Source organism: Lepus europaeus, chromosome 22, assembly GCF_033115175.1.
Source record: "Lepus europaeus isolate LE1 chromosome 22, mLepTim1.pri, whole genome shotgun sequence".
Classification (NCBI taxonomy): Eukaryota; Metazoa; Chordata; class Mammalia; order Lagomorpha; family Leporidae; genus Lepus; species Lepus europaeus.
This window is the reverse complement of record NC_084848.1, coordinates 562,076-589,873: the sequence shown is the minus strand read 5'-3', so window position 1 is coordinate 589,873 and position 27,798 is coordinate 562,076. Positions and strand designations below refer to the sequence as shown.

General features: G+C 66.0%; 1 protein-coding gene across 5 annotated transcripts; it reads left to right on the top strand.

Moving 5' to 3' along the window:
• Positions 1 to 1,337: 1,337 nt before the first annotated feature.
• MTA1 (metastasis associated 1) lies at positions 1,338 to 27,268 on the top strand. Of its 5 annotated transcripts, XM_062181725.1 has the most exons (21): positions 1,338 to 1,407; positions 9,588 to 9,655; positions 13,003 to 13,096; positions 15,177 to 15,227; positions 15,624 to 15,753; positions 16,132 to 16,195; positions 18,049 to 18,166; positions 20,751 to 20,853; positions 21,199 to 21,298; positions 21,471 to 21,659; positions 21,903 to 21,977; positions 22,209 to 22,267; positions 22,582 to 22,697; positions 22,957 to 23,108; positions 23,208 to 23,397; positions 23,476 to 23,565; positions 24,316 to 24,468; positions 24,576 to 24,611; positions 26,305 to 26,336; positions 26,493 to 26,644; positions 26,728 to 27,268. In XM_062181725.1, exons 1-21 carry the CDS (start codon positions 1,380 to 1,382, stop codon positions 26,876 to 26,878), a joined length of 2,151 nt encoding a protein of 716 aa, XP_062037709.1. In that variant the 5' UTR covers positions 1,338 to 1,379; the 3' UTR covers positions 26,879 to 27,268. The 5 variants fall into 5 exon arrangements, 4 of the variants coding, with proteins under 4 accessions (XP_062037709.1, XP_062037711.1, XP_062037710.1 ...); XM_062181727.1 differs by lacking the exon at positions 15,177 to 15,227; XM_062181726.1 differs by lacking the exon at positions 24,576 to 24,611.
• Positions 27,269 to 27,798: the final 530 nt, after the last annotated feature.

The window sequence follows — 27,798 nt, the reverse complement described above, 5'->3', positions numbered from 1 at the left end:
GGGGCCCAGGCACTGTCCAGGCCTCCTGCCGGGAGCCAGCTGTGAGGCTTGGACGCTCTCCCGAGATCTGAGCCTCTGCGTGTTGAATTTGGGCACCGAAGACCCCAGGACCAGCGGCACTCACGCCTTGCTGGGGCCGCTCGCCCACCGCGTGCACAGCCGCCTGGCTCCGGCCATGACTGAGGGCAGGGCCGTGGTGTGGGCTGCACCTGGGTGCCACGTCCCTCAGGAAAGCGCCCGGCTGGGCAGCGGCCTCTGGGCACTGCCCTCTGTGGCCTCTCTCCAGCGGCTGGCCTGGCCCTGCAGCAGGCCTCTCTCCCTCAAGCTGGGAGCAGGGACTCCTGGTCGCCGCCTCCGGGCAGCTTCCGGTGGCCCTGGGCTCTGGGCCTTGGTTGGGGGCTGGTGGAGGGGCTCTTGGGTGCGGCTTCAGGCCTGTGAGCGGGACGTGGGTAGCGTCCCACCTGCTCCCCCCACCCAGGCAGCTCTTCTGCCAGCCGTGAAGGAAGCACCCCGGCTCCCACCCAGCATCTCAACTCCAGGCCCGCTGGCCGCCTCTCCGGGACCCCAGCGGGCTCCCACCCCAGCGGCCCTGACCACACCTGCCCCGGGGCCCCAGCCTCCCTCCAAGCGTCAGCTCCCCATCGCGCCCCCCAGGCCGGACCCGTCTCCTCTCCCTTCCACCGCAGCCCCGGCCGTGCGACCCTCAGGCCTTCCCCAAGCGCGGGGCACGCAGTCACGTTGCGCCGGGCGCTGCGGGAAGCCCCGGTGCGGCGCGCCCGCTTGGCCCCGCAGAGCGCAGGGAGCGGCCTGCACCCCGGGCGAGACCCGGCCGCCGTGTCCGGGGCCGACCGCGGGGGCTGACCGCGGAGCGTCGGGGACACAGAAGGCTGGGCCCCGCGGGCAGCCCGTGGGGCGGGGGCCTCCAGGCCAGACCCCCCCCCCCCCCGAGCTTCGGGGCAGGCCGGGAGTCCGCGCAGGGCCCGAGCCGCGCAGGCGGCCGTCCCCGGGGCTGACCCAGCGGGGCAGGCGCGGCGGGAGGCTCCGGCCGGGGCGCGGGGGCGAGCTCCGCCGGGCGGGCGCGCGGCCGCGGCGGCGCGGGGTCGGGTAACGGCCCGCGCGGTGGGCGGCGGCGCCCGAGGCCCCTCCCCGCGCGGCCGCTCCTCCCCTTCCTCTCCCGCCCGCGCCGCGGCCCTCCCGTCCCTGCGCGGCCTCGGCGGCCTCGGCGGCGGCGGCGGCGGCGGCGGCGGCAGCGGCAGCAGCGCGGCCCCTTTAAACCGCCCGCCCCGGCCCGCGCCGCCCCCGCCCCAGCCTCCATTTTCCGGCCGCCCGCGCCGCGCGCCGCGCCCGCCCGCGGCCCCGCCGCCGCCGCCGGCCCGGACATGGCCGCCAACATGTACAGGGTCGGAGGTAAGGCCCGGCGCCGCCTTTATGCGCCGCGGCGCGGCCCCGCCGCCGCCCCCCCGCCCGGCCCGCGCCCCCGCCCCCGCCCCGGCCCCGCGGCGCGCCGCCCCTCCCCCCCCGCCCCCGCGGCGCGGCCTCGGCCCCCCCGCCCCGCCGCCCCCCCCCGCGCGGCCCCCGCCCCGGCCGCCCCGACCCAAAATGGCCCCGGGCGGCCGGGCCGGGCCGGGGGGCGGGGGGCGGCGAGCTGCCGGGGCGGCGGGGCCGGGCCCACCTGTTGGGCCGGGGGCGGCTGCGGGGTGCGGGCCGGGAGCCGTGCGGGGCCCCCTCCGGGGCCCGGCCGGGCGGGAGCCCCCGGGCGGAGCACGTGGCCGGGCTGGCGCGCGCCGCCGCGGGAGTTCGGGGGCGTTGGGCTGTGGGGGCGCCGGCGCCGCGGAGCGGGGCTTCTCCGGGGGTTGGGCGGCCTCCCCGCGAGCCGCTCCTGCAGCTGGGCCGGGGGCCGTCCCGTGGGGGCCGCGCTGGGGGTGGGGGCTCGTCCGCGGGGGACCCTCATCCCGCGTAGCCTCCAAGTCACCCCAAACTTTTCGCTGCCTCCTGCTCACCCCAGCCCAGCGAGGCAGCGCTGGGTGAGGCCTGGGCGGGGGGCGCCGGTTCTCCTTGGGCCCGGGCCTCGCCCGCGTGTGCGTGTGCGTGTGCGGGCGGCTGCGTGGGGTCCCGCGTTGGCCCTCAGGTAGGCCCTTCCCAGCCCGGGGTGGCGCCCCATCCCCCCGCCCCCCGTCGTGAGCCGCCCTCCCCGCCGCGGAGTGACCCCGCAGGGCAGGCGTAGCTGTCTTAGTACCCCCCGGATCCTGTCTATACCCCCCCTTCTCCACCGAGGCCTGAGCCGGACATGGAGTCTGGGTTGAGCGTGGTCCAGCCAGGCCAGCCCTGCAGCCTGGGCCCGGTGTGCCCGGGGCCCTCTGGTGTTCGGGGTGGGCACTGACCAGCTCACACCTCTGCCCGCGGGGCCCTGGGTGGACGCAGGCAGTCCACACTCCCTGCCAAGATGCTGGGGGACAGGGGCCCTTCGTCCACCTCCCTGGACCCCGCTGCTGCCCCAGGGAGCTCCTTGCCGGTGACTCCCAGCCCCAGTGGAGGGACGAGTGAGGGAGCAGAATGGCACCTCCCAGCTTTGGCAGCCATGCCGTGCCGCGGAGGGGGGGTGGCGGGGTGGGGTGGGCTCTGGAGGGAAGGACCCCTGCCCAGGCCCCCAGCCCAGCAGGCGGGACACCTCCTGCCTGGGTTGTGCCTGGGGAGCTTCTCACTCCACCCCCCCAGTCCAGGCTGGACCCCCTCATGGTGGCCCCTGCACGGCGTGCCTCAGTTTCCCTGTGCCCTGCAGCAGCTCCCCAGGGCCCACCTGGGTGCCTTGAGGGCGGGGCGGCTTGGATCTGGAGCCCACGGTGCCGGGTGGAGCCAGGTTCTACTTCCTGTCTGTGGCTGGGGTTGCAGGGCCTGACGCAGAATGGGGGTCATGGCCCCAGGAACCCCAGAGGTGGGCCTCACGCCATCTACACAGAGCCTCACATGCCATGTGCCTATGGTGGACGGCTGTTGGCATCTCGGCTCAGCATTGCCTGAGCCCCCAGGTGGGGGACAGGAAGACGCTGTCCCTCTGACAGAGTGGGCCTCTCCGGCCTGCTGTGGCCTGGGGGAGTGGCCAGCGAGGGACCGGCCCTGGGCGGGGCCTGTTCCTGTGGTCTGGTCCCGGCCCCGCCTCCTGGGAAAGGCCAGGCAGATGGGCCTTTCAGAGCGCAGAACTGGCGTCTCCGTGCGTGGGACATACGTGCGCTAGAAAGTTCCAGCTGACATCACACTGCCCGGAGTCCTGTGTCTTAGCTGGGGGGCTGCAGGTGCCACGGCCAGGTTTTGTGCCAGCCGACTAGGCAGAGAGGCCTGGCCTTGGACAGGGGCCCTGAGCGGGGTCAGGGTTCCTGGGCCTCTGGGCAGCCCTCTGCCAGGGTGACTGGCGTGTGTCTCGGCCGCTGTGCCCACAGCTCCTACAGTTTGGGGTTCTGTTCTCTGTTCCCCCGCCCTGGGCAGCTTGTGCTTGCAGAAGGGGACAGGGCCGGAGCTGCAGGGGCGTGAGGCTGCGGTGGGCCCTGCTTGCACCCCTGACTTCTTTTGTTGTAGCCCTGGTGTTTATTTTTCCACCGAAGCTATTTGGTTAAGTAAGGCGTTCCCCAGGATGGAGACCCCCGGCTGGGACAGAGAATATCCCCTGTGTGGCTGTGGTCGCCCTGCCCCCTGCACAGGGGCCGCCTCTGGAAGCTGCTGGCTCTCCGTCCACAGTGGGGATCTGGGACGTGGACCGAGGGGCATGGGAGGACCTGGGGATCTGTCGGTGGGGGCAGCTGCCAGCCTCCATCTGGGCACCTCGACCCCCAGCAGCAGGGGGCTTCTGCACCTGCTTTGGGGCTGTCCTATTGTTTTAAGAGAAACATTTGGCCGCGGAGCTCTTGGGTTAATAACAAAATCAATTGGAACGAATGGCCTAGAAGCAGTCTCTGGCCGTGGCCGTCTGTGGTGACTGCTGGACGTCATACTCAGAGCTCGGCCAGGTGAGGAAGGGCTCCTCTGGGGAGCCCGGCACCCAGTGTGCCTTCTCTGGAGGGTGTTCCTCCTCGTGTCCCGCTGCCTCTCGCCCTGTCTTCCTAGTGGCAACAAGGCAGACCTGGACAGGGGCCGTGGGGGTCACAGCCCATCCCTCGGGCCCAAAGGCCCGGCTCTGCACCTCCTGTTGCCAGGCTGTGCCACAGCTGCCGCGGGGATGAGCTGGCCGGGGAAGGACATGGTGCTGCCCCCCTGAAAGCCGCTTAGCAGCCTGTGGGTGCGGGGCGCGGCCCCTAACCCACTCTGCTTTCTGTCCCCAACTGGGCTCTGCAGAGGGCCTGTGTCTGGCGGGGGCCACATGCTCTCTTGCAGAGATGAGACTCCTGGAGCCGGGGTTGTGCCGAGGGTCTCGGTTCTGCTGCTGACCACCCTGTGTTGACCACAGCACAGCATGGGTGAACGAGGGGCTGTGGACAGCCAGGGGGCATGACCTGCAGGCATACAGATTGTGTCCCCCCCCAGAGGGGAATGCGGCTCAGGTGTCCTGAGCTCTTGCTGGGTCTGGGGAGTGGCAGGTGGAGACGCTGCACCTGCACGCAGGCGCTGGGCCCAGAGCTCCTGGGTGCCTCGCCCTGCTTTCCCAGGTCTGCGCCGTCAGCTCCTACCAGTACGAGCTGCCGTGTGTGAGCGAGGGGAGAGGTCTGCCACCCGCTGGTCACTCCCCAAATGGCCACATTGGACGGGGCTGGGTCAGGCTGGAGCCAGGAGCTTCATCCGGGTCCCCCATGCACCTCGGTCAGTTCCCCTGCTCTCCCTGGGCGTCAGCAGGGAGCTGGGTCTAGCCCGGGCTCCTGTGCGGTGCCAGCACCACAGGCCCCTTGGTGAGAGTTCCGGGCGTGTTCTTCACGAACGTGCACAGTTGTGTGGTTTTTGGCAAATGTGCACGGGGATGTGACCACCACAGGTCCTCATCACGTGCCAGTAATGCCACGAGTGCCCCGTGCCCCTCCCAGCAACCGTGGGTCCATTTCCTGTCCCTGCAGTTCCCTGGCCAGGACACCGTGTCGGAGTGGAGTCCCACAGTCCCAAGCCCCTCTTGCTCCCGCGTGTGGCTGCGCACAGGCGGCGTGGGTGAAGGTGTCCACGTTGGCCGTTGTTGGGTCCAGCAGCTGCCACCCACCGTGACCCCCCAGGCCCTCGCTGGCAGCCACGGAAGCACCTGTGCCCGTGTCTGGGGCCATCCCCACGGGGGAGGCTGCACACACCTTTGAGCTGTTGCAGTCTTTGTGAAAGGCAGAGCGACAGAGAGAGATCTTCCATTCTGTGGTTCATTCCCCGGATGCGCACAACAGCCAGGGCTGACCAGGCCCGAGCAAGGAGCCAGGAGCTCTGGCCAGGTCTGCCGCGTGGGTGCAGGAACCCAAGCACGGGCTCCCCGGTGTGGGACTCGGGCCCAGAGAGCTTGCTCCCTGGTGTGAGTGGCAGTGCTGCAGCCGACAGGCGCTCGAGCTGAGAACTGCCCAGCCCGGCGTCGTGTGCTGGGCACCTCTGGTGCGGGGCTCTGCCGTCATGGCCCACGGCCCGCGTGGAGTCGCGGGGGCTCGGCCCCGCCAGCCCGGGAGCTGTGGCTCCCCCAGCTCGGCTGTGCTCTGTGTCGCTGACCTGTTCTGTGCTTGCTTTTCTGTCAGAAGGTTTGCAATGGCTCATTCATTTCTGTGAAACAAGAGGATGAATGGAACGTGGGTGGGGGCCACGCAGAAGCCATCGTGGGAGATGGTGTGGCCGAAACCGTTGTCTTGGCCCGGGCAGCCCTCTGCCTGTCTGGGTGACACAGAAAACGAAGAAACTTTCATGAAATTTAGACTTCAGCCCCCGCCAGTAACACCTGATGGGCACAGCTGAATGCACGCGGTCACTCGTGTTCCAGGCTGGGCCTCGTGCGTGTGATGGGCACGAGCTGTGGTGCCTCTGAGCACGGGGAAGCCAAACCGTGTTGCTCGTTCTCAGCCCAGCACACGGCAGTCCCTGGTCCCCAAGCCTTGGTGCTTTCCCCTGGCCAGCTGCCGGTCCGCCCTCCGGGCGGCTGAGGCAGAGGTGTGGATTCCAGGTTGTTACCTGGGCACTTCTGCCTGCCCGGTTACAAGTCGGGGTTTCCGCCGTCCCTGCCTTGGGTGTGATCACCTTGGGCAAACACTTTCCTTGGGGTTCCCTGTTTGTCACAGTGCACGTTACAAAGGACACAGGTGTGCAGAGTGGGGCTCCCATGCCCCGTGGTGCTGCCCTCCACAGGGTCCCAAGCCTCACTGAGCAGCCATGGGTACAGTCCCCGACTCGGCCTCCAGTCCCCTCCCCTCCCTGGGGGCTCCCCCGGGCTAGTCTCAAGCCTCATCCTGCCTCGGCCTCAGCACACGGAGCCAGGGGCCAGGGCAGAGGCTGAAGGTCTGTGTCTGCACTGCCCGACGCAGCTCGGCTCCCGCAGGTGAGACCCTGCATCGTCACTGGCATGGTGTGTGCGCCATCCCTGGTGTGGGGAGCAGGACAGTGGCCTCGGTTGGTGGGGTCTCGTTCCTCGGCTGGCAGAGCAGCATGGGACTGGGGCCCAGAGTTCCCCGGTGGCTGCCGAGAGCCCGGCCAGGGGCCCGCTGTGAGTGGGGAGCCGGTGGGAACGTGTCCAGAGAAGCTGGGCAGGCGCTGGGCAGGGCTGCGGGACGTGGCTCGGCTGCGGGACGACCTGGGCACCGAGAGCCCAGGCGCCTGTTCCTCCCCATCCGGCCGCGAGGACTCGGCTGCGTCGGTCCCGAGGATTTTTGTCAAAGTTCCTTGACTTTATCATGAGCGGCTGGACGACTTGGTGTGTCTTATTGCTTATTTTAAATGATTTTTTAATTTGAAAGGCAGAATTACAGAGGGAGAGAGGAAGGTCTTCCATCCATCCTGTGGTTCAGTCCCCACATGACTGCAATGGCGAGCCAGGAGCCCCGTCTGGGTTTCCCACGTGGGTGCAGGGGCCGAGTGATTGGCCATCTTCCGCTGCCTTCCCAGGCCATGGCAGAGAAGCTGGGACTCAAACTGGTGCCCGTGTGGAAGCTGGTGTTGTAGGTGGAGGCCTAGCCTGCTGTGCCCTAGCACCAGCCAAGGTTGAATAGTTTGAGAAGAACTGTGCACCACGGTTAGCCCGCCACCAAGTGAGCTCTGCAGCTAGTCGCGCCTGGCCCGCTGCTCAGGGATCCCTGGTGGCCCCAGCCGCCCAGGGTGGGGGGTGGGCTCGCGGCAGGCTCTGCCGGCCGAGTACCCTCGCCTCCGCCGCGCCTGGAAGCCGCTGGTCGTGGGGTGAGGGTCTCAGACGCCCTTCAGGTCCAGGGGTGTGCTGGAAGGAGCCCTGGGACTCAGCGAAGCTGAAGGCGGGAGGCAGGGTTCGGGGAGACCAGTGTGGGCTGCAGGTGCTCTCGTCCGGTGCAGGTTCCCAGGCTCTCAGGTGGTTTCAAGGTTTCTGTATTTGAAGGGGGAGGTGACAGAGAGGGAGAGAGGTCTTCCATCTGCCGGCGTGCTCCCCAGATGGCCCAAGCCCTTGAGCATCACCTGCCGCCTCCCAGGGTGTGTGAGGAGGAAGCTGGGTCAGAAGCGGGGTGGCTGGGACGGGAACCTGCGCTCATGCAGGATGTGGGCGCTGCAGGTGTGGCTTCGCTGCCTGTGCCCTCGTGCTCATCCTTCCAGTATTACAAACCTTTTTGTGGAGTGGGGATTTTTTTTTAAGGATTTATTTATCTGAAAGGCAGAATTATGGGGTGGGGGTTGGAGATCCTTTGTCCCTTGGTTCACTCCACAGATTGCCACAACGACCAGGGCTGGGCCAGGCTGAAGCCAGGAGCTTCTTCCAGGTCTCCCACATGGGTGCAGGGGCCATGCACTTGCGCCATCAGCAGAGAGCTGGGTGGGAAGCGGATGTGGCCATGAGGTGAGACGTCCGCCGAGAGCCTTTCTCGGGAGCAGGACTGGGGTTTCTCTGACCACCCCATGCCACGTGGGTGGCGGCCCTGTGGTCTGCTCTGGCTCTAAGGGCTGGAGCACCATGCGTCCCGATCAGTTGGGGCAGTCTGCCTCTCAGGCCCCTGCTGAGCTCAGAGGTTCTGGGAGAGCTGCAGGGGAGCTGGCGTTGGCTGTTGCCAACCCTTGACCACGGGAAGCCCCGCGCTCCTGGGTGTGTGGCTGCTGTGGATTTGTCAGCTTGTGCTTTGGATTGGCCACTTGGCTTCCTTGGGTTTCACTCTTTCCATCATTGCTGTCTCCTGCCTTGCCCTCCCCCACCAAGGCAGGACTGACACCACCACAGTGCTCAGCCCGGCCCTCCCTGCGACGGTGCTGGGTGGTGGCCGGCTTGTCAGCTCTCGCCTCCGTGAGATGCACAGACCCCGGCCTCACCACAGGGGGGACGTTCTAGATTTTGCAAGGGTGGGTAATTGGGTTTAATTTGTGCTGTGTCTGGGCCGTAGGAGTGAAAGTTTAGGTTACTGATTGGAGAGCTTTTTGGAAAACAGCTTTGTTGAGATATAATCTGTATGTGATGAGACTTACCTGTTTAGAGCAGAGAATCCAGCAGCTGTTAGTATTTTGTTTTAAAGATTTATTGTATTTATTTGGAAGTTACAGAAAGGCAGAGCTGGAGGGGAGTGCGGTCTTCCATCTGCTGTCACTTCCTAACTGAATGCAATGGTCAGAGCTAGGGTGATCCAAAGCCAGGAGCCAGAAGCTTCTTCCAGGTGCAGGGGTGCAGGGGCCCAGGCACTTGGGCCGTCTTCCACTGCTTTCTCAGGCCACAGCAGGAAGCTGGATTGGAAGTGGACCAGCCGGGACTAGAACCGGTGCCCACCTGGGATGCTGACACTGCAGGCGGCCCTGAGCTGTTGTACAAGCATGGCCTCAGTGTAGGGCCCTGCTGCCACCTGGGAGGGAACGTGGCTGTCACTCCTGTCCTTTCCCAGTTGCCCTTTGGCTGGTGGGCAGCCCGTAGGTTTTGGTAGCACTGACTGGTTTATTCTCCCCTGGGGCACTGGTGCCAGCAGCACGAGGAGATGCCCCTCCGGCCACCTGGCAGAAGCTCGCAGCACGGCCTGACCTCTGCTGGACAGGGGCTCCCTTGGTGCTGCCCTTGCTGGGGTTTGCTCCTGTCCCCTTGGGAGCACTGGGCTGGTGGTGGCTGCACCTGCAGCCCTCACCCGCAAAGCAGGTGCGAGGTGGTGGCTGTGACCTTGCCCTCCTGGGCCTCCCCACAAGGAGAGGTGTCACCTGGTGGCTGGTCCCAGGGGACCTTGTGGACAGCACGCCGATGTCCCTGTTCTTGGATGAGGGTGACTTTGTCGGGGGCTGCTCTGCCCTGTGAGTTGTGTCTTTAGAGGGAAGTTCGGCAGAGCTGCGGGCATGGGGGTGGGACCAGTGGGCGCCGATAGGGCTTTGCAGGAAGGCGTCCCCAGGGCTGTGGGCAGGGGAAGCCCTGGACGCTGCTGGGCTGGGTCCCTATGCTTCCCTCCTTGGGTGCCTCCCTGCTCCTGCCTGCCTTGGTGCCCCGGAGCTCCGAGTGACACCGTCTCTCCTGTTCACAGACTACGTCTACTTCGAGAACTCCTCCAGCAACCCGTACCTGATCCGGAGGATTGAGGAGCTCAACAAGGTACGTGGCTCCTAGCGCTGGCCCTGCCCAGGGACCCAGTGTGGGTGACCGCCTCCGGTGGCTCTGTCTGCTGGCCCTCTCAGGTCCACAGCTGGGCTTTTGGCAGGCATCTACCAGGGACGGCCTCGGGCCACCTGCAGGCCCGACACTGCCCGGTGGGTGCTGGGCCTCACACTGCCTGGAGGGGCTGGGGTGCCCGGTAGCAGAGAGTGCAGAGAGCAGCACCCCGTACCCCTGGGCTCAGAGCCACAGCTGCAGGCCCTGGCACGTGGGCACTGCTGAGCCAGGAGCTCTGCCCAGCACAGCCCCAGGGGCTGTGTGTGTGTCTGGGTAGCTGGGTGTGTGCAGGCTCCAGCTGGAGGGGACCGGGGCCTGCAGGGGTAGGGGGTGTGAGTCAGGGCCTCCTCCTGCAGGAAGTCAGCACGTGGACCCCGGCCCATGCCAGGCCAGCCTTGAGCTGCTGCCTCCCTGGACCTCATGGTGGCAGAGCCCATTGGGGGCTTTGGGGATGGCACAGGATGGGCTGCCTTGGGCCGGGCTGGGGGCTCTGGGGCTTTGGGTGCAGCATCTACCTCCACCCTGGGGACAAGGGGTGGTGGCTGGGGCCAGGCAGCACCAGGCTCCTCCTGGCGGGAGGTGGGGGACTGGCTGGTGTCCTCAGCTGGAGCGAGAGCCCTGCTCCTGGAGGGTAGCGCCTGCTTCGCTCTCAGCAGCCGCGACCCCCGAGTGGTGGTGTGTGTGGTGGGCGCGCCGGGCATCTCCAACTCCCTCTAGTCTGCACTAGTGCTGTGGCCGGAGTGGGGCCCAGGCCGGGTGGCCCTTGCCCCTCCCCAGCCTTGGTGTGCAGGGGCAGCTGCATGCCTGTGCCCGGGCTGGCGGAGGCTGCGGGTTGCCGCGAGGGGCACGGTGACTCCCCTGAGGGCCTTGTGGCTGCCGGAGCCAGCGTCCTCGCAGGAGGACCCTGTGCCAGGGTTCCAGGCTGGGCAGCGTCCAGGGGCCCGGGTGGCTGCAGCAGATTGACCATGGACTCTGCCCTGTGTTGTCTCACCAGACACCCCTGCCATAGCGGGAGGGGAGGGGTGGGAGGGGAGGCTCGGCCCATGCCGCGGGGGCCCAGGTCCCGAAGCCGCCTACTGAGCACGGGAAGCGGGCTGGGGACACAGGATAGACTGACTGCCCGTGGTGGGTGGTGTTGGGTGCGGTGGTCACTACGCCGCTCCCATACCTGGGGACAGCAGGTGATGGCTGCCACCCACGCTTCAGCCTGGCCTGGCCCTGGCTGTGGGTGTCCAGGGTGAGCCAGTGGGTGGAGCAGTGATCTCTGAGTGTTTCTCTGTTTAAAATAAATAATAAGTAAATAAAAGGTTTTCTTTCTTTTAATGAAGAAAGTCTGTTGAGTCAGTTAGCTCCATCAAACCCCACCCCATATGGGGCCTCGAGTGCACAGGGGCCTGGGTCTCCACCCCCTGACAGAAGCCCCGTGGCCTCTCTGTGACAGCAGAGCCACACGCCCTGGAGCCGGAGCCGGGGACAGAGCTGCTGCAGGGACAGAAGCAAACAAAGCAAAGCAAGATGGGCTGAGGCCCTGGGGTGAAGGGCAGTAGAGCGTGGAGCAAAGGCTCTGGAAGTGGCGCTGGGTGCAGGGGTGAGGAGGGCGGGAGCTGTAGGACGAAGCACACGGGGACCTTGGAGACACAGCAGTCAGAATTGTACAGGGTTACAGCTGCAGGCAGGAATTTTTTTTTAAGAATTTATTTGAAAGGCAGAGTTACAGAGTGGCAGAGGCAGAGAGATCTCCGTAACAGCTGGGGCTGGGCCAGGCCGGAGCCAGGAGCTTCTTCCGGGTCTCCCATGTGGGTGCAGAGGCTCAAGCACTTGGACCGTCCTCCATTGCTTTCCCAGGCCGTAGCGGAGAGCTGGATTGGAAGCAGAGCAGCTGAGACTCCAGCCGTTGTCCCTATGGGATGCCAGCAAGGCAGGTGGCAGCTTTACCTGCTGCACCACAGCGCCAGCCCCCAGCCCTGCTGTTGAGAACCATTGAGAACCAGAGACCTGGAGACGCCCACAGGGCTGCCCTGGGAACTGGTGGTGTCGCCCGGAGTCTCCTGGCTTTGACGTCAGCTACAGTGCTTGTATTGCTTGCCCCCCCATCTTTTTTTTTTTTTTTTTAAAGATTTACTTATTTATTTGAAAGGCAGAATAGCAGAGAGAAAAAGAGAGAGGTCTTCCAGCTGCTGGTTCCCTCTCCAGATGTTCACAATGACCGAAGCTAGGCTGATCCGGAGCCAGGAGCTTCTTCCAGGTCTCCCACATGAATGCAGAGGCCCAAGCATTTGGGCCATCTTCTTTTTTTTTTTTTTTTAAGATTTATTTTATTTATTTGAAAGACAGTTACAGAGAGGTAGAGACAGAGAGAGAGGTCTTCCATCCTCTGGTTCACTCCCCAGATGGCCACAACAGCTGGAGCTGCGATCTGAAGCCAGGAGCCAGGAGCTTCCTCTGGGTCTTCCATGTGGGTGCAGGGGCCCAAGCACCTGGGCCATCTTCTACTGCTTTCCCAGGCTATAGCAGAGAGCTGGATTGGAAGAGGAGCAGCCCGGATTAGAACTGGCGCCCATATGGGATGCCAGTGCTTCAGGCCAGCGCATTAACCTGCTGAGCCACAGCACCGGCCCCAGGCCATAGCAGAGAGCTGGATCGGAAATGGAGCAGCCAAGACTCAAACCGGCGCCCACTAGGATGCCGACACTGCAGGTGGCAGCTTCACCTGCTACGCCACAGCACTGCCCTCACCTTGTGCACCATTTTTTAAAACACCTTTTATACCCCACCCTGGTGGCTCATGTCCAAGCGTTGTAAGAGTGAGCTGAGCCCAGTGGCACGGCAGAAGCGTGGCTGATGGGTGTAGGGCCTGAACAGAGCTGTGGGTGCTCAGCTCGTGTGGCTCTCACCGAACACAGATGGCGAGGGGCTGGGCTGCTGTGGGTCCCCATCAGCCTGTGCCTGTCCTAGCACCTGCTTTGCCCACGTGGCCTGGCTGAGGGCAGTGCTGTTCAGAGTCGCCTGTGAGGCTTTCCAGGGCCGAGCCGGAACAAGGTGGGTGGGGGCTCCAGCAGGAAGGCAGGCAGGGCTGGGGCGGGGCTCCTGGAGCTGGTGTTCTGCCCTGGGGCCCGGGGGCGTGAGTCCTTGGTGCTTCAGCTCCCTGGGGTTCTCTGCCTGCCAGGGTCCCCAACCCCAGGGGCTCGAGGTGCCTCGGGGGTCTGCTGTGTGTGTGATGTGCCCGCCCCTGGGGTCACGCCTGGGCCTGTAGGAGGGGTGGTGCTCCTGACCTCTGCTTGCCGTTGCAGACGGCCAGCGGGAACGTGGAGGCCAAGGTGGTGTGCTTCTACCGCAGACGGGACATCTCCAGCACGCTCATCGCCCTGGCCGACAAGCATGCCAGTGAGTCCGGCGGCCCCTGGCCTGGCAGGGAGGGCTGGGGTCCCAGGGCTCCGCCGCGGCCACGGGAGGCCGCCTTCTGCTTCCTCTGTGCCCTCCTCTCTGTCCGCCCTTGGAGCCCTGGCTGGTTGCTCGGGGCCCCGCCGGCCCTTCTGCACTCACTGAGTCTGTGCTGTCGTGGGCTGGCGCCGGGCTGCTGCCGCCAGTGAAGCCCCTTTGGAGCCTCCGGAAGGTCCCCTGGCTCCGCCCGTGGGCAGGGGGCCCAGGCTCAGCCTGGACTGGACTCATTGGCTCTTTGCTGAGAGGGTCCCTCCCGTCGTCCTGCCGAGCGGTGTCCCTCTTGGGGTTCAGCCTGGTGAGCCCCGAAGGGGCATGGGGAGGCTCCTGTGTCTCACCTGACACAGGTGCTGGACTGGTGGAGTTGCCCCTGCTGGGGGTGCATGGCCGTGAGAGCAGGGTGGCCTGAGGCCCTCGTCGGGACCACGCCGCAGGCCACAGCGGTCCTTTCCTGCTGCAGGCTGTCCAGGGGCCGCTTGGTTCTGTCACCAGGGTGGGACCTGCGCGTGCCCGGGTGGCCTTGCAGGAGGGTGGGGCACGGCTTTCTTGGGCATGGGGTGAGGGGAGGCGCTCTGTGCCATGGGCCCAGACGGCTTCTCTAGCGCTGGTTGTGAGTGAGCCTTTGCTGGCGGCTCAGGGAGGAGGTTGCGGGGCTGCTGGGGTCTGTGTCCTGGGCAGGCCCCCAGTGGGGGAAGGGGCGGAGCAAGCTCTTGGCCTAGCCCCACAGGCTGCAAGGGTGGGGCTGGTTCAGGGGAAGCATCCGTTTGGCCAAGGGCTGGGTCTGGCTGCGTGGAGAGTTGGGCTTGCAGGTGGTCCCCCAGAGGTGGGGAGCCTGAGGAGTGGAGGAAGCCGGACACGCTGCCCTTCGTCCCCTAGCCCGTGAGCTGCACGGCCCAGCAGTGCGGCTCCCAGGGCTGGCACAGTGGCTCCTGCTCCTGTCAGGGCCTGTCCATCCCCCTGGAAGCTGGCCAGGGCTGGAGGGAGCCCCAGGCCGTGCAGCTCTGGTTGCCAGAGAGGCAGGTTTTCCACCTGCGGCTGTTTGCCTGGAAAGCTGTCGTGAGAGGCAGGGTCTGTGTAGGACCCTCATCCTGGGCTGGGCTGGGGTGGGGAACATGGAAGCTTGAGTGGAGATCCTTGACCCCTGCTCAGTCGCCAGCGCAGGCCTCGTCCCCGATAGCCTCTCGGTCAGGTTGTGGTCGTAGCCTTCCCTCCTCCCTCTGAAGCAAGGCATGGTGACACAGGAGCCCAGGAGAGGGACTGGGCATTCCCATGGCCAGGCAGGGCCCGGGGAGGGCTCCTCCCTCCTGAGGCTGCAGTGTGGCTGTGCGGGCGCTGGTGTGGCTGTTTCCTGGGCTGGTGCTGGATATCGGGGTCCCAGTCTCCAGTCAGCACCCATCATGGGCAGGTGGTGTGAGGCTTGCTGGGGGTGTACAGACCCGGTGCCATCCTTAGCACACTCAGGGGCCCTGGACTGCTGGGAAGGGGGCTGCTCTAGAGTGGGGAGGTCTCAGCAGAGCTCCTGAGTATGGGCCAGGCCTGCCTGGAACAGCCCCAGGTTATCCAGATTGATTGAAATGGCAAAAGTCTTGTTTTCCCCTGAGCTGGGCAAGGTGTTAGGACTTCCTGCAGCCACCACTAGGGGCAGCAGAGAGCCATCAGGCTGCACTGATTGGGGGAGAGGGACAGGGACATGACCGTGGCCTCCAGGGGGCATTCTGTTGTTTAGTGCAGGGCAGGGGCCAGCAGTCTGGGTGTCCAGGGGCAGGAGGCCCCACCCTGCAGGCTCTGGAGGTCTCGCTCCCAGCTGGGGAGGTGGGAGTGTGTGCAGGAGGGGTCCTTAGTGGCAGCTTGTCAGGGCTCTGCCCGAAGGGGCTGGGGCACTGGGGTGGGCTGGGGCCCACTAGGAGGCCTGTGGCCCCCGTGTCCACCCTGCCCCCGGCCATGCAGCCCTGGGTCAGGCCCGGGCAGGGAGAGAGTGGCCGTGGCGCTGACACTGCCGCCTGGGCGCTGTCTGTCTGTTGCATAGCCTTGTCAGTCTGCCATAAAGCCGGACCGGGCGCCGACAGCGGCGAGGAAGGTAAGCGCTGCCCTCGGTGAGGACAAATCCTCGCGCCTGCCCCGGGCGGATTCTGCGCAGGCCGCCTGCATGCAGCCCGGCCCCGAGGGTGTCCTGCAGCTGCAGCAGGCCCTGCTGTGGCCATGCGGGGCTGTCTAGCCACAGGGCTGGGACACGTGGCACCTGCTGCTCACCGCGGTGCCAGCCGCCTGGCAGCTGCTCCTCTTTCCTCCTTTCCTGCTGCTTCCTCTGCCAGCGCCGGACTCCTGTCCCCACCTCCTTCCCCCTGATGCCCTGGGGAGAGCCCAGCCTTCAGGGTGCTTGGACAAGAACGGGCACTGTGGCTCCTTGGGGTGGGCAGGGGCCTAGGGGCCACCCTGAGTGGGCAGGGCCGTCCTGAGGGCTCTTGTCCTACAGGGGAAGCAGAGGAGGAGGCCGAGAGCCCGGAAGTGGAGGAGGAGCTGCCCGACCGGCTCAGGCACCAGTTGCGGCACCGAGAGCTGTTCCTGTCTCGGCAGCTGGAGTCACTGCCTGCCACCCACATCAGGTACACACCTGCCCTGCCCCCGCCCTGTCAGGTGCACACCTGCCCCTGCCACCCACATCAGGTGCACACCTGCCCTGCCCCCGCCCCGTCAGGTGCACACCTGCCCTGCCCCTGCCCCATCAGGTGCACACCTGCCCTGCCCCCGCCCCGTCAGGTGCACACCTGCCCCGCCCCCGCCCCGTCAGGTGCACACCTGCCCTGCCCCCGCCCCGTCAGGTGCACACCTGCCCTGCCCCTGCCCCATCAGGTGCACACCTGCCCTGCCCCCGCCCCGTCAGGTGCACACCTGCCCCGCCCCCGCCCCGTCAGGTGCACACCTGCCCCTGCCCTCCGCAGGTGCACACCTGCCCCCTCCCCTCACATCCTCCTCTCCCACAGGGGCAAGTGCAGTGTGACACTGCTGAACGAGACGGAGTCTCTCAAGTCCTACCTGGAGCGGGAGGTGAGACTCAGCCTGGCTTGGGCAGGGACATTTTCCCCTCCTTGCTCAGGTCCAGCCCTGCCCACCTGCAGCACCCAAGGAAGACCAGGCCCTCTCTGAGGGGACTGTGGTCAGTGCAGGAGGCCCAGCTGGTCCCTGGCAGTGGACAGATCTGCACTGGCTGGCTGCACCCCTGCTGACCTGGGACAGCTGGCATCTGACGCAGGTGACTGGAACCACGTGTGAGCTGTAGGGATTGCTCGCCACGTCACCTCCTGGGTGATGGCCCCAGGTGTCTCCAGGTAGTGCCACGTATCCCCAGGGGAGTTCACCAGCGCGGTTTTCTGAGGCCACACACAGTCTGGAGCAGCCAGGGCGTGGGTCAGCACCTAGGGGCAGGTAAGGGGCAGGCCCAGCACTTAGCCTCTCCCAGGCCTCTGCCTGTCTGGGCTGGACCTGTGGCCTGAGGGCCCTGTGTCCAGCAGCCCGGGATGACAAGTGCAGGTCTCCAGCAGGCTCAGGCCCTGCCCCTGCTGTACCAAGCCTAGAAACAGGAATGCCAGCAGGGACCACGCGTGCTGTGGGCAGCCATGCCCAGAGGCGGGAGCCACAGTGGGGTGCCCCAGGGACGTGGCAGAAATGAATCTGTGGACCAAGGACAGTGTGTGTGAACTGGGGCTGCCGTGAGATGGCCGTGTGGGGACAGCCCGGGCAGGTCCGAGTGCCGGCTGGTGTGCGAAGCCGTGGGTGCTGAGCGCCGGGAACCCTGCCCTTGTGTGGTGCAGCCATGCAGGAAGGGTGGCAGAAACCCGCAGGCTCAGAGGAGGCGGCTGCGCCGTGGACGGCCGACATGGTGGCCTCAGCAGCCGTCACCAGGTCAGGTCGTGGTCGCAGGCATTCCAGGGCGGCCAGGCCGAGGTGGACCCCGTGTTTCTCACCCGGCGACTCGGCACTCTGCCGAGCGGGGACACGTGTTGCAGCGAGGGCCGTCATCGGGCCTCCCCGAGCCCCTGACCGGCGCCCTGCAGCCCAAGCACCGCCTGTGCCTGTGCCGTGCTGTCACTACAGCGCTTCTTGCTTTGCCCTCCCTCCTTCCTTTTATTTAAAAAAAAAAAAAAGATTTATTGATTCATTTGAAAGGTGGAGTTAGAGAGACAGAGAGAGGTCTTCCATCTGGTGGTTCACTCCCCAGATGGCCACAACGGCCAGGGCTGGGTCAGGCCGAAGCCAGGGCTTAGGACTTCGTCTGGCAGGGAGCGGGACCGGAAGTGGAGCAGCCAGGACTGGTTCTATCTGCTGGTTCACTCCTTAGATCCCTGTGAGAGCCAGGAGCTCTGTCCAGGCCTCCCACGGCGGGTGCTCAGTCCAGGCCTCCCACGGGGGGTGCTCTGTCCAGGCCTCCCACAGAGGGTGCTCAGTCCAGGCCTCCCACGGGGGGTGCTCAGTCCAGGCCTCCCACGGGGGGTGCTCAGTCCAGGCCTCCCACGGGGGGTGCTCAGTCCAGGCCTCCCACGGGGGGTGCTCAGTCCAGGCCTCCCACGGAGGGTGCTCAGTCCAGGCCTCCCACGGGGGGTGCTCAGTCCAGGCCTCCCACGGGGGGTGCCCAGTCCAGGCCTCCCACGGGGGGGTGGGACCCAGTTCCCTGAGCCATCACTGCTACCCCAGAGTGCTCAGGCTGGGCTTGAGCCGGGGTGCAGGGTGGCGTCCCAGCTGCTGTGCCGTGCCTGCTCCTGCTTTGTGCATGGATCTCTTGCCTGGTGCCGCCCTCCACACCCTGCCCCGTGTCGGGGGGCAGAGAGTTCCCCAGGCGAGGGTGGGGCTCCCAGCTGCGGGCCCCACAGACCAAGCAGGGGCTCCTGTGTGTGCTGTTTCAGGATTTCTTCTTCTACTCGCTGGTCTACGACCCCCAGCAGAAGACCCTCCTGGCAGACAAAGGAGAGATTCGAGTGGGAAACCGGTACCAGGCCGACATCACTGACCTGCTGAAGGAAGGTAGGGTGTGGGGTGGGGCCAGCGGCAGGAGCTGGGGCAGAGCGTGGCAGGAGTTTGTCTCCCTAAGAGATGAGGAGACAGGGAGTAAGGTGCTGTTTGGTGGGTCGCTCCCCAAGCACCTGTAGGTACTGGGAGGGACCCCAGTACTTGAGCCATCACCTGCTGTCCAAAAGCCCATCCTGTGTCTCGTTGGGCAGCTGGGGACCCTGAAAGGGCCTGGGGCACCCTTGGATGGCACCAGAGGACTGGGGCACGAGGGTCTAGGGCCTCTTCCCGGCTTCCTCTAGCACTTCTGCCCTTCTGTTTCTGTGCCCTTGGCCGGGACCTGGCTCCTGTGGGCCGGCTGCTTGCGGTGTGCTGGCTGTGCAGCAGGGCTGGGCTTGCTGAGCCGTGGGGCCCCAGAGTGGCCAGTGGAGGGATTTCCCTCAAGTCCCTGTGCACAAGGCCCCTCCCTTGCCAGCCTGGGGGCCCAGGCCCAGGCCCTTCCCGTGGCAGCATCCTTGCCTGCTGGGCTCACTGCTTGGTCTCTTCCTGAGCTGCAGCCGTGGTGCAGAGCCTGGGCAGCCGCGTCCACCGTGAAACCCATGCCAGCTCCCACCTGGGGAGAACCCAAGGGCCTGGGCTCGGCTGCTCGTGTGCCGGTCAGGAGAGTGCTGGGGCTCCCCAGAGACTGTGGAGCAGCTACCCCCAGGATCCCTTCCTGACCACAGAAGGCCTGAGCCTGAGCCCCAGCCATGAGGGAGGGGCCTCCTGCCTCCCTGCAGCCCCACCGCCTCCTGGATCTCATGGGCCGCTAGGCCCAGGGGCAGTGGCCTGGCTGGCAGGAATGAGGCTTCTAGAACCTTCCACAGCTCCTGGAGCCGTGTCCTATTGAAGGGATGCAAAACTGTACTTGTGCCTGGCCAGCGGTGAGGGCTGGGCTGCTGCTGTCCTGCAGGGTCGGCCTGAGGCCCTGGGATGCCCTGGCTCCAGCAGAGGTCTCAGCGGGCAGAGGTAGGAGATGCACCCATGATGCTGGACACGGGCCACGTTTCTGCGCGGACAGAAAGCCCCAGTTCCTCACCTGCAGCCCTTACGGTCGGCCTCCCGGGCCCACTGGGCCCACATGGACCCTTCCGTGGCCAAGGCTGCCCTGTGAGAAGGGTCAGATGTTTTCTTTTTCTTTTTTTTTTTTTTTTAATTTTTTGACAGGCAGAGTGGACAGTGAGAGAGAAAGAGACAGAGAAAGGTCTTCCTTTTGCCGTTGGTTCACCCTCCAATGGCCCGCAGCACACTGCGGCCGGCACATTGGGCTGATCCGAAGCCAGGAGCCAGGTGCTTCTCCTGATCTCCCATGCGGATGCAGGGCCCAAGCACTTGGGCCATCCTCCACTGCACCCCCGGGCCACAGCAGAGAGCTGGCCTGGAAGAGGGGCAACTGGGACAGAATCTGGCGCCCCGACCCAGACTAGAACCCCGTGTGCTGGCGCCGCAGGCGGAAGATTAGCCTAGTGAGCCGCGGCGCTGGCCATGGGTCAGATGTTTTCTTGGAACGCCCAGACTAAGCTCGTGTGGTGCCCTGACCTGGGTCCCTGCGCGCCTCGTGAGGTCTGAGCCGGGAGCCCTCACTCACCAAAGTGTGTCGCCATCGAGGCCTAGAGGGGAGGGTGACACCTCACACCTGCACTCGGTCCTGGGTGTAGCAGCTGGACAGGGACCTGGACCCAGGACAGCCGTGGACACATTCTCCCATCAGGCTGGCTCAGAACATGCATTCTCCTGATCCCGTGGATTTTGTTTTTTTAAGATTTATTTATTTCTTTGAAAGGCAGAGTTACAGAGAGGCAGAGGCAGAGAAAGGGAGGTCTTCCGTCCACTGGTTCACTCCCTAAATGGCCGCCATGGCTGGAGCTGAGCCAATCTGAATGCAGGAGCCAGGAGCTTCTTCCAGGTCTCCCATGCAGGTGCAGGGGCCCAAGGACTTGGGCCATCTTCCACTGCTTTCCCAGGCCACAGCAGAGAGCTGGATCGGAAGTAGAGCAGCTGAGATTTGAGCCGGTGCCCATATGGGATGCTGGCACTGCAGGCGGCGGCTCCACCCACTGTGCCACGGCCCTGGCCCTCTGGTTTTGTTCTTTGCAAGTAAAACGTTGTTTCATCAGCACCCTTCCGAGAGCTCCCAGAGGACAGAACCAGCCCTGGTTGTGTGCAGGTCAGCAGTGCCGGAGCTGGGGCCCTGCCTGTTACCTCACGGGTGTCGCCCTAGGCTGTTAGGTGAAGGCCCCAGGGGGCTGTGATGGCACAGCCAGTGTGCGTCTGGATCAAAGTGAGGGCTGGGAGCTTCTGCTGCCTCTCTGGTCACACTCTGGAGCCGCCAGCACCGGGTCCACGTCCCTGGTGGGCTCTCCCCTGGGCCCGTGTGGGTCTCTGTCCCTCACTGTGCCCGCAGCCCCAGGGGTGCTGTCTGCAGATGCCAGAAGCCACAACCCAGGTGCCTGTGTGTGGCCACCCTGCACCGTCTGTGCTGTGGGCCCCAGGGAGCAGGCAGGCCCGTGGCTCGGACCTTGGCCTTCCGTAGTTTCCGCAAGTGCACGCTTCCCTGTAGGTGAGGAGGACGGCCGTGACCAGTCCAAGCTGGAGACCAAGGTGTGGGAGGCCCACAACCCACTCATCGACAAGCAAATCGACCAGTTCCTGGTGGTAGCCCGGTGAGTTCTGGGTACCGGAGAAGGGGCCTGTTGTCCTTGGACTCCTGCAGTGGGTGTCGGGGAGACCGTGTGGCCTTGGCTCTGAGGTCGCGGCCAGGCCCACAGCCTTGCCTCTGGGCCTCACCTGGCATCCCACCTGGCCCTTTGGGTGCTCTGCTGGGAGGGGCTGGGCTGTGCAGCAGGCCACATAGCACACAGGCCGTGGCTGCCACTCCCCAAGTGTCCTGGTGGCTCCCCAGATGCTGTGGCCACTGTAGTCTGTAGACTCCATGGCAGCATGCCCTGGGAGTGGCGGGTGCTGCCCCGCTCCTAGGGCCTGGGGGTCAGCCTGTCTCCGTCCCCCAGCTCGGTGGGCACCTTTGCACGCGCCCTGGACTGCAGCAGCTCCGTGCGACAGCCCAGCCTGCACATGAGTGCCGCCGCCGCCTCCCGAGACATCACCTTGGTGAGTGTCCAGCACCTGCCCAGGCGTGCAGGACCTGGGGAGGACCCAGCTTCGGTCAGTGTGTGTGGAGGCTGTGGCCAGGGGCCCTCTCCAGGAGGCACCGAGGGCGTGGGGCCACGTTGCAGGTTCAGGTAAAGACCCCGGGCCCCTCGCCCCGGCTGTCTCGCCACAGTTCCATGCCATGGACACGCTGCACAAGAACATCTACGACATTTCCAAGGCCATCTCGGCCCTCGTGCCACAGGGCGGGCCCGTTCTGTGCAGGGACGAGATGGAGGAGTGGTCGGCGTCGGAGGCCAACCTCTTCGAGGAGGCCCTGGAGAAGTACGGAAAGGACTTCACAGACATCCAGCAGGACTTCGTGAGTGCCCTGGTGGTGGGGGCTGCTGGGCCTCGGGCAGGGGCCCTGGGCCTGGCTGTGTCAGTGACGGCAGTGGGGCTCGGGTGGGGGTCTCAGAGGGGACGCTGGGGCCACAGCGGGGCTGCCCCCCCATGACTCAGAGGGGATGCTGGGGCCACAGCGGGGCTGCCCCCCCGTGACTCAGAGGGGATGCTGGGGCCACAGCGGGGCTGCCCCCCCGTGATGCACCGTCCTCTTGCCCAGCTTCCATGGAAGTCGCTGACCAGCATCATCGAGTACTACTACATGTGGAAGACCACCGACAGATACGTGCAGCAGGTGGGCCCGTGTCCTCTGTCAGCTTTGTGCCCCGTGAACTTGCCACATGCTACAGAGCCCCCGTGTGCCCCCGGCACCCTGGCTGAGCATTCCGTGGCCAGGTCTTTGCATCTCTGGGGTTCCAAAGTCTTCCCCAAGAGAGCCAGCCCCCAGGACCCCTGCCTCGCTGTCCAGTGTCTGCCCTGCAGCCCAGTCCAGCCTGTGACCTCTCTGCCCCTCCCTTGCTTTAAGAAACGTTTGAAAGCTGCTGAAGCTGAGAGCAAGCTGAAACAAGTCTACATCCCCAACTAGTGAGTGCCGCCTCGGGCCTGGGGCCTGGGGCCTGGGGCCTGGGGCCTGGGGCCTGGGGCCTGGGGCTGCCTCCCCTTGGCGCAGGAGACCCTGGCTTGGGTCTGGGGGGCGGGGGGCCACATCCCAGAAGCCCCTGGCAAGTCAGCCCTCCCAGTTAGCGGGGTGGCCGGTGTGGGGAGGCTGGGGGCTCTGGGTGTGGCCGCTGAGCTTGCCTTGGTGCTGGGCCCACGAGAGCCCGGGGAGCTGACCTCCGGAGCTGGGGGGCATCCTCCGTCCGGATTCCTGTGACTTTTCCCCTTGTCTCCCTCTTAAGCAACAAGCCAAGTCCAAACCAGATCAGCGTGAACAACGTCAAGGCCAGCGTGGTGAACGGCACAGGAGCGCCGGGCCAGAGCCCTGTGGCCGGCCGGGCCTGCGAGAGCTGTTACAGTAAGTGCCTGGTGCTGGCCGCGCCCTGCGGTGCCCAGCGCGGCCCTGAGTGCCCGTGCCCCTGCCTGGGAGGGCCCCCAACGCCCGGGGCTGCTGCAGTGCTGGGGTCTGGTGGGTGGGGTCTGAGGTACGTGGGGGGATGCCCCCGGGTGGGGAGTCCTGGGCCCGCTGGGGGGTGTGGCGGGGGGCACCGTGGAATGCTCTCTGCATCGCTGGTTCTGCTTAAGAATCCGTCTATTTCCAACTTTGTTGTCCGTAGCCGCACAGTCTTACCAGTGGTATTCTTGGGGTCCCCCTCACATGCAGTGTCGTCTCTGCGCGTCTTGTTGGACGTATTGGAAGAAATACGGTGGCTTGAAAATGCCAACCCGGTTAGACGGAGAGCGGCCAGGACCAAACCGCAGTCACACGGTAAGCAGGAGGCGCGCTGGCCCCACCCCCCTCCCCGCCCGCCGCCACCGCGGCCCCCGGTCATGGCGCTGTGTCGGGGCCTCGCGCCCCCTTCCGCAGAGTCCCCACGGCGTCCCAGCCCGGAGCAGCGGGAGCCCCAAGTTTGCCATGAAGACGCGGCAGGCCTTCTACCTGCACACCACCAAGCTGACACGCATCGCCCGGCGCCTGTGCCGTGAGATCCTGCGGCCCTGGCATGCCGCCCGCCATCCCTACATGCCCATCAACAGCGCAGCCATCAAGGCCGAGTGTGAGTGCCCGTCCCTGCAGATGCTGACGGGGGCGGGGTGGCCAGGGTGCAGCCTCACCCAGCCTGGTCCCCTCGCAGGCACTGCCCGGCTGCCGGAGGCGTCTCAGAGCCCGCTGGTGCTGAAGCAGGCAGTGAGGAAGCCCCTGGAGGCTGTGCTGCGGTACCTGGGTAGGTCGGGGTCGGGGCACCCCAAGTACTGCCCAAAGGCAGCTCGGACGCTGGGCCCTGGAGCCAGGAGACCCTCACCCACCACCCTGCCCTTGTCCCTGGCCCTGGGGTCCTTAGGAGCCCGGGCAGCTCAAGCTGCTGTCCTGTCCCCCCGCTGCAAGGCCTCCTCACCCCTGCCCCCAGGGTCCAGGCCAGGGCAGGGTGGCTGCACGCTGCCCACAGGGAGGTCTTTCCCAGAGCAGAGCACCCCTAGGGGACGGCAGCCAGGCCGCTGCAGGCCCTCTGCTGGGAGAGAGCGAGCAGAGGACTGGGTGGGAGGGGCTTGGGGCCATGAGTCCACCCTTTCCTCAGCGCAGGTGACCTTCCTTCTGGGAGGGGACATTCCGGAACTGTGAGCCAAGTACCCTTCACGCAGGCAGAAGTGGCTTCGGCATTGCTTGCTTTCTTGGGTCTTGGGCCTCAGGGCCGGGCTGGCAGGCGGTCAGCTCAGTGTTGGGCCAGCAGCCAGGGCTCTGCCATCAGCGCTGGTGGCCTGGACGTGAAGGCGGCCTGAAGGGCTCTGTGTTTATGGGTTTGCGTCTGGATGCTCTCAGCTACTGGCCGTCACCCAGGGGGGAGGAGCTTAGCCCAGCAGGCCGCTGCCCCAGCCCCTCAGGGAGCCCCCTGGTGTAGGCCTACCAAGGACCCCCGAGTCCCCAAGGGGCTGCCTCCATCAGGGCGGCGGCGACCCTGCCTGTGCCATCCCCACAGAGACGCACCCGCGCCCTCCGAAGCCCGACCCCGTGCGGAGCGCCTCCAGTGTCCTCTGTAGCCTGACGCCGGCCAAGTCGGCCCCCGTCATCAACAACGGCTCCCCCACCATCCTGGGCAAGCGCAGCTACGAGCAGCACAACGGGGTGGACGGTGAGTCCGGGCTGCTGGCGCCTGCCAGCCCTGGGCCCCACGCAGCCCATGGGCACCATGGCCCCGCTGACCTGTCTTCTCTCCTCTCTGTCCCTTGGCGCTGCCAGGCAACATGAAGAAGCGCCTCTTGATGCCCAGTAGGGGTAAGGCCCAGGGCAGCCGCTCGCGGCCGGCCCGTCGCCACGCTGTGTGTGCTGTGCTGCCCGCGTGTCGGCCCCAGCGGGCGGCTCAGGGCACGTGCGGGGGCAGGCCAGTCCCGACTCCCCTGGCCTCACCTGTCACTCGGTGCAGCACCCGGCAGCCCTGGGGCCCTGACCTCGGCCCTATCTGGCTCTGTGCGTGCTGGACTGTCCCTGCACGTGTGCCCTGGTGCCCCCGCCACCCGCCCGTGCTGTCTGCCGTCGCGCTGTGACTGCCGCATGCTCTCGGCCCACCCCTGTGTGTGGGCGTGGGGCTGTCCCCGCTGTGCCTGCAATGCTGCCTGGGCCTCGGGCTTGTGCACTGGCTGGGGTGGGGGCTTCAGGACCCCAGACCCCTGTGGGGGAGGAGTAGGTAGACGTGAGCCTGGCTGCTGGCCAGGCACGCGGCCAGGGAGGGGCAGGCGGCAGTGGGCGACCCCTCACGCTGCCTTCTCTGGGCTGCCGTCGGGAACCTGCAGAGCACTGAGCCCCGGCTGTCGCGTCCTGACTGCAGCCGGGGCAGCCAGTCCCTCTGGACACGAGGATGCCCCGGCCCCTGTCTCCTTGTGTGGGCGCCCCGCTGCTGCCCATGCTCGGGGCTGGCTCTGGGGTCTGCACCCCTGACAGGAGCCCTGGGAACAGAAGTGGGTGTACGTCCTTGTCAGCAGGCCCCAGCTCCCGGCTTTGTTTCATTGAAAGTCTGTTTAATCCCGCTGCATTTTCCAAAACTCAGGTCCTCCGTCCAGCTGTGGCCTTGTGCCCCCCTGTGGGGCGGGGCAGGGCGGGGCGGGGCCCCTGGAGGGTAACGGCTGGGCCTGCACTGGGCCTCAGTGCAGGCTGGGGTGGCGGGGTTGGTGTCCGGCGTGGGCTGAGTGCCATGGAGCCTCCCCTCACTAACCGCCCACCCGCCTGCTGCCTGCTGCATCGTGTCCCGGGGGCCACCCACGCCCGCGCTCACCTAACTCTGTCTCCTTCCTCCCGCCAACCCGCCACCCTGGTAGGCACTTACCTGGGTAAGTAGCTCTGGGGCTGGGCTGTCCCTTGGCACAGGGCCTTGGGATGATACCATAGGGCCCACGGAGCCGCTGCTCTGGGCCCGCCCCACCCAGTAGAGTGTAGCAGCTCTGGGGAAGGCCTAACCAAGTCCCAGGCTGGTTTGCAGGGAAGTGGGGAGTGGGGGTGCACACAGGCTTCAATTTTTTGGAGAGCTTTTGCCCACGAACATCCTGGGGTCTTACTGGGGGCTGGGCTGCCCCAGCACTGGCTCTGGCTCACCCATGCCTTGTCGGCCGGCGGGGGGTGGGGGGATCCCCTTCCTGACCCAGCTCCAGCAAGGTCTCCTGGGTGCTCTGGCCCTAGGCCTCATGGCTGGGCCAGGGAGTGTGAAGGCCCTGGCCAGTGAGGCATCTTGAGCCCTTGGGGAGAGGCCAGGTACAGCCCGGCCTTGTGGGGCCCAGCGGTGGCCAGCAGAGGTGTGGCTGCCCTGGCTGTGCTGAGTGCAGCCCTACTGGCATTGCCCAGGGCCCGTGTGCATGGAGCAGGCTGTCGGCTCTCAGGCCGCCTTGCCCCTGCCTGGAGCCTGAGCTGACCTAGAGGCTGGCCGGGGGTGTCCCCTGCTCTCGGGGCCCGGCCTCAGTTGGCTCTCCTTTCCCATTAGGTCTGGCAAACCACGGACAGACCCGGCACATGGTAAGAGGTGCCACGTGGGGTATTCGTGAGCCTGGCCAGGCTGGGGAGAGGGAGGGTAGTGGGCTGTGCCCAGGGCCCCCTGCCGCCTGGGCGGAGTCTGCCCGTGTCCCTGAGGGCCTGGCTCTCGGGGACCGCCTCACTCCTCCTCTGCCGCAGGGACCAAGCCGGAACCTTCTGCTCAACGGGAAGTCGTATCCCACCAAAGTGCGCCTCATCCGGGGGGGCTCGCTGCCCCCGGTGAAGCGGCGGCGGATGAACTGGATCGATGCCCCCGACGACGTGTTCTACATGGCCACCGAGGAGACCAGGTGGGGCCCTGCCCGGGCGCCTGGGCGGGCCGGGGTGGCCGCCGCGCCCGCCGGGCCTCACCGCCTGCCCGTGCCGCCCGCAGGAAGATCCGCAAGCTGCTCTCCTCCTCGGAGACCAAGCGTGCTGCCCGCCGGCCCTACAAGCCCATCGCCCTGCGCCAGAGCCAGGCCCTGCCGCTGCGCCCGCCCCCGCCGGCCCCGGTCAACGACGAGCCCATCATCATCGAGGACTAGGCCGCCCTGCCCAGCCCGCCCAGCGCCCCACTCCCACCCTCACCTGCAGACGCGGCCCGCGCCCGCCCGCCCGCCGCCATTAACTTATTCCGAGAATGCCGAGCAGTTGTTTTTAGCTTTGTGTTGACTTCCGGCTGGAGCGGAGCTGAGGGGCCGGGCCCTGCCCGAGGCGGGCCCTGCGGCTTTGTTATGTTCTGTTGAAGGTGCCATTTTAAATTTTATTTTTATTACTTTTTTTGTAGATGAACTTGAGCTCTGTAACTTCACCTGGAATGTTAGATCGGTGCGGCCGGTGGGCCGAGCTGCCTGTTGGGGTTGGCCCCTTGTCTTTTCAAGTAATTTTCATATTAAACAAAAACAAAAAAAATCTCATAAAAAGAAAAAAAAACCCACCCAGCCCTTCCATTGTCTTTCATTCCCGGCCTCAGCCCCAGGGAGCAGGCCGAGGGCGCCCTCGGCCGGGCCGTGCTGAGACTGCGCCCTGCGCCTGGCTGAGCGAGCGGCACCCCAGCCAGAGCCAAGGCTGCCCCGCTCCTTGCGCACCTCCCCTGTGAGGGTTTCCGCAGACCTCAGCAGTCCCCCGGGCCTGCCGGTGCACCCAGCCTTACTGGCCTGGGGACAGGCGCAAGCCAGCCCCAGGTTTCTGTTGGCCTGGGCTCCTCAGTTCCCCTGTACCCCACCCCCACCCCACTTAAGCGCCCTGTGATATGGGAATTAAAATAGAAACCACTTGTACGTCCTGCAGATAGATAAGGGGTTCATTGGGGGGGGGCAGGCAGGGCGGCCCTCAGGAAGGCTCAGTCTCCTGGGGCCCTTTCTCATACCAGGGTTTGCTGGAAGGTCGGGGGCTCTCAGCTCATGCTCAGGGGGGACCCCAGCCCCCTCGTCCCCCAGTGCCTGTCTGCTCATGTAGGACCCAT